The sequence below is a fragment of the Anopheles darlingi genome, chromosome 2 (genome assembly GCF_943734745.1).
Source record: "Anopheles darlingi chromosome 2, idAnoDarlMG_H_01, whole genome shotgun sequence".
Taxonomy (NCBI): Eukaryota; Metazoa; Arthropoda; class Insecta; order Diptera; family Culicidae; genus Anopheles; species Anopheles darlingi.
This window is the reverse complement of record NC_064874.1, coordinates 69,643,557-69,648,556: the sequence shown is the minus strand read 5'-3', so window position 1 is coordinate 69,648,556 and position 5,000 is coordinate 69,643,557. Positions and strand designations below refer to the sequence as shown.

Sequence of the window (5,000 nt, the reverse complement as noted above, 5' to 3'; positions counted from 1 at the left end):
GTCAGTGAATTACATAAAGGAACACTAATTGAACACTCATTTGGGCTTTGTATAAATGCTGCCTCCTGACAGACTACAACAATAGCATAGTTAGCGTTTAAACCCAACACAGATCCGGAAATACAGCAACTGAATTACGATTGAAACATAGCAAGCTCCACACGGAATGAGAATAAAGTCAACAGTTCAAAACGACCATTTGCTCCAATGGTACCAGTAATTTGACGTTCATCATCAGCATCCACCAGCACAAACACACATCGATGCTGTGCCCCCCGGCAGCCCATGAAGTATGTGCGTGTGTGTGAGAATGCGCGTGAAGGCAATTCTCCGCCAGCAATGCAAACGAGTAGTCACACCTCGCACCAGCACAAGAGCCGTGAACGGTCGAATCGATTTGTTTACTTTTTGGGAAAACGCAATGGTGTAAGCTGGAGTGCAAATAAAAAAAAAACGACGACGACGAAAGAATTAATGTAAAGCATCCAACGGTTCTCGCTCTTTCCATCTCCGCGACACACATTCGTGACTGAGCATCCTGCAGCCTGGAGTGCTTTCAATTGCGCGGGTGACTGGCTGGCTGGCTGGGGAAAATGCGGCGCGAGGGAATCCGGAAAATGTTACACAGTTTTTCGTGCGATTTCGTTTCCTTTTTTTCATGCAAGGGCTGGTGCAAGTAATATGTTACCTACGACTCGTTCCGACCCGTACCTCGTGCTGCACCTCGTTTGTTGACATCGAGTGGAAAGTTTGCTCGTTTATTGCTTCCTACGATGTTGCGCAGCATGCGAGGCGGAAGTTCGATTGCATGTTGGTCGCCGGCGGGTCTTCGGGCTGGCAACAATACAAGTTGTTGACACATTCCGGCATGTGCATCGCCGTCGAACACCGCCATTCTGCAATGCACAAACCTCCAGCATCACTATCACTTTCCCAATACTCTGCCAAGGCCATGATGACAAAAAGCAACTTATAAGAAGTAAATGCCATCGTAACGCGATATGCGGCCATTGCCATCGTGACATCCAACGCTAGCACCAGAAAGGAGGGCACAAAAAGGGGCCCAAAAACCAACCAAACCCATTGGCCAACAGTTGGCCAAACAAGGGATTACAGGGATCTCTGAAGCTCGGCTAATTGATTCCTTCGTGGCGCTCGGCTTCCCATCGCCAAGTTTTCCCATCACATGCATCACGCGGTTTTTTTCTCCCTTCTTTCTACTTTTCTCTTCGCTCGTTCGTTCGTTCGTTCGCCTTTTTTTCAATTTCGAAACGATTTCATCTTCACACCTCGCCCCCTCGGGACGGCCCCTCTGCTTCGTCGCGTTTCCTTCTGCGCGTAAAGTTTGGTGTTGGTACAACTTTTGCTCACTATTATGACACCATCTTGCGCCGTACTTAGGCTGAATTTAAAATTAGATTAGTTTAGCTTCACCGATAATGCCCGGGGCACTAGCCCCCGAGGGGGGTCCGCACGAGCCCACCAGCTCCCAGGAGAAGGATACATCGACGAAAAGAAGGTTCTGCTTGTGCCAGAGTGTTAGCTCTGGCAGCAGCAGAAGAAGAGAAGACGACGAAGAAGCACAAGCCAAAGATGGCAAAAGACAAATCGCAACGAGCGAACCGTGAAGTCGCGAGAGAACAAATCGGAAAACTGTCCTCCCGTATGTGTGTGTGTGTGTGTGTGTGTGTGTGTGTGTGTGTGTGTGCTGTTGCTGCTTCCTCGAGAGCGACAGCAGCACGTGATCGAATTAGACATTCGTGTGGCGTACGGTTTCTGTTTTGTGCTCTCGTGACTCTCGAGTTTGTCGCCAAACGTGTTCCCTTCGCTCGTTGCCGTTGGTCTCGTCGTACCAAAGCACACATACAGAGACACTACTATGCACACACACACACACACACACACACACACACACACACACACGTGCACACTGTCACAGCAATCTCGCTCCCTTGTCGAAAGTGTGATGCCAATTTTTCATGTTCCTCCGGTAGCTGGCGGAAGTGGCGAGGATGTGAGGATGGATGATGGCCACGGAGGCAGTCAGGCAACACGGGAAGGCTCTTTGGGCCTAGGACCTAGCAATAGTAGTAGCAGGAACCAAGGAATAGCGGGACCGTGCCGAGAGTCGAGTTTCCTCCCAAAAACGGGCCAACAATAACTCGTCTCCTCGCGTTCCGGCTCCGACAAAGTGGAGGATCTTATTTTTGTCGTCCCCTTTTTGGGGGGTGGGACAATTCCCCCGAGAGACAGACACCCCATGAGGAGGGATGGTGGCCTTTCTCCGGCTAGTTTGTTAGCTGTCAGCCATCGTTGGAGTTCGAGTAGCTCGAGTTCGGCGCACGGCCGGATGGCCGCTAGGTCAGCTGTCACCTTTCTCAACACTGACCCTTCCCCGGCCACGGCTTTGACACCCTCCATCAGCCCCTTTTCGCGCCCCGGGCCGGGGCCTGGGAGGAGGGATCGATTTCAGAGTCAGAGGCGGGGGCCACGGTGAATGAATGATTCATTCGACCTCGAGCCGAGCCGAGGCCACTCCCGCGTAAAGGGAAGAGGGGGCTGGGGAGGAGGAGCCGGGGCAGTGGGTGAAAATTTGAATATTTGTTCACTTTTCTTTTTTGGGACACTCCACCACGATGCTGCTCCGGGATTAGATAACAAGCGACACAATCCTTTGTCTTCTGGGCCACCGGAGGGGGAGGATTTAGGGTTTGGGTGTTTGGGTCTCTCGGGTGGGGTGGATGGGACGGAAATCAAATCAAAATTCCGATTGCCTGCTTGCCGCACGTTACGATTGGGTTCTACTACGTTTGAAGCGCTACGCGGGAAACCTCTAGGAATGGTTAGGTTGGTCGCGAAGCCGGAAGTCTGTTAATGCTGCTGCCTTTACACCGTACACCGACAGAAACATACATCAAGTGTGCGTCAAGTGTTTGAGCTTTTTGTGCTAATAAGAAAGAAAGAAAAAAACATGAACATCCCAACCGCAACGACAACGCTCTTCACTTTTCTACGTCTCGCTAATGCATTCTTCTCCTATTTTCATCCTTTATCCCTCCCCTTCGTCACGGACACTGTTTGTGTGTATGTGTGTATCTCTTATCAATTGGCGGTGTGCTGGCTCACGGGGGAATAAAAAACAACTTATAAACCTTAAATCCATCAACAAACCATTTTCTACATATAAATAATGGCTAAACCACGTCTGGTGAATTTAATCATCTGAAAAACGTTACAATCCAAATGCTCCCATCTTCAATGCTCTGGTCCCGCTCACCGCGGACGACCGTGGCGTATACCTCAACGGATCGACGATTAAACAAAAATAATAATAAAAAATAAACGCAAACAAAAAACCCGCTACCCGCGCAAATAAATCCCGTCCACCTTGACGCGCGCTCAACACGCACAGGAATGGAATGATATGAATTTGAGGTGGAACACATCGGAGTATGGTGGTGTGCGGGATCTACGGATACCACCGCATCGGATATGGAAACCAGATGTTTTGATGTACAACAGGTTGTTATTCTTTTCTTTTCCTAACCTATCAAAATTGCAATCTCTTCTCAAACAAACAAACGCCAACATGAAACGAACACACCTTCCCTTCCCCCCGGCTCAATCACTCCAACACACAAGCCATCCGGATACGTGCCGACATGGTTTTTTGTATTAATTTTTATTCCTTTTTTCCACGGTTCTAGCTCTCTCTTTCTGTGGGATTGTCCTGATTTTATTTGCCAATTCATAGTCTTTCATTTGAATCTCTGAATTGACGCACAGATTGGAGGTGTTTTTTTGTTAGTTTCTTCCATCATTCACAATCCCTTTTCAGCTAGTCACTACCAGTTTATTTTACAGTTTCATTTTCTAAATTTTAACATCCAATTGAATTAGGTCGTGTTCTTTAACTTCTTGTTGTAATTAAATTAGTTTTTTATGTTGAGATTTGTTACATTAATTGAGTGGATTAAAAGTGTTGTCTGCTATCATTTCTATTTAAAATTTTTTTTATTTCTTCTTTTCATTCTTGATGAAAAGAAACAGTTATGTTTCCGACATATTTAAGATTTTCGGTTATTGGTTTTCTATGAATCTAAGAAACAATTTCCAAACACTTCACTTCCTTGCCTCTCCAGCTTCCTTGACAGCCGCTTACACAATCACACTTACACCTAACCGATTTTCGAATTTCTTCTACTAAATTGTTCTCTGTCATCCTCTCTAACAACCGTGCAAGCCCGAGCTGCAGTGTACTGATCATTACCGTATATTTATATTTTAGTGCTGATGAAGGCTTTGATGGCACATACCCGACTAACGTAGTCGTACGCAATAATGGTTCTTGTTTGTATGTGCCACCAGGAATCTTCAAATCAACATGTAAAATAGATATAACGTGGTTTCCATTTGACGATCAAAGATGTGAAATGAAATTTGGTAGTTGGACATATGATGGTTTCCAGGTAAAGTTACATGCTTACAATCAAAACACCGCATAGTTTATGTACAGAAAGTCGAACTAAATTGTACCGTACCTAGTGCATTAGCCCGCCAATGTTACCCGAGCTGAAACTCACCCGTTAATTAGAACCCTACGTACACCCTACTATTGTGGTGCTAGAGCAATATGCCAGCTGCAAACATTCCTTCGTTGCATCTTTAGTGATAAGAATCGAACCCGCTGCAATCGAATAGCAAATGCCCCTTCTAGGGAGAGGAGAGGCAGTATCCGTTGCATGAAAACCATGTTCTCGCTGGTGGGTGTTTGTATTGTAGGTAATATTTAACTTGGAATTGCAACAAATAGAAAACCTACATATACATTAGATTAAAAGAATACATAGCTTGCCACCAGAGCCAGCGACAACCTGGTTTTCATGTTATCCTTCCTTAGGGAGTTTAGAGTGTGCTGGCTGTTACTTATGTGTTATGTTTTTAAAGTACCGTATGATTTCACTTATGGGTTTGTTCCAGTTAGAACACTTGTGTCTGGT

The 5,000-nt window shown here is 46.3% G+C and overlaps 2 protein-coding genes across 4 annotated transcripts in view; one reads left to right on the top strand and one right to left on the bottom strand.

Moving 5' to 3' along the window:
- LOC125952409 (uncharacterized) overlaps positions 1-5,000 on the bottom strand; it is a 310,728-nt gene that overhangs the window by 182,621 nt on the left and 123,107 nt on the right. The gene's annotated exons all lie outside the window — the stretch shown is intronic.
- LOC125952334 (neuronal acetylcholine receptor subunit alpha-7-like) overlaps positions 1-5,000 on the top strand; it is a 61,502-nt gene that overhangs the window by 31,917 nt on the left and 24,585 nt on the right. Inside the window, exons 4-5 of the mRNA XM_049681776.1 lie at positions 3,413-3,522; positions 4,289-4,469. Coding sequence (XP_049537733.1) covers positions 3,413-3,522; positions 4,289-4,469 — 291 coding nt within the window. The remainder of the gene's footprint in view (positions 1-3,412; positions 3,523-4,288; positions 4,470-5,000) is intronic.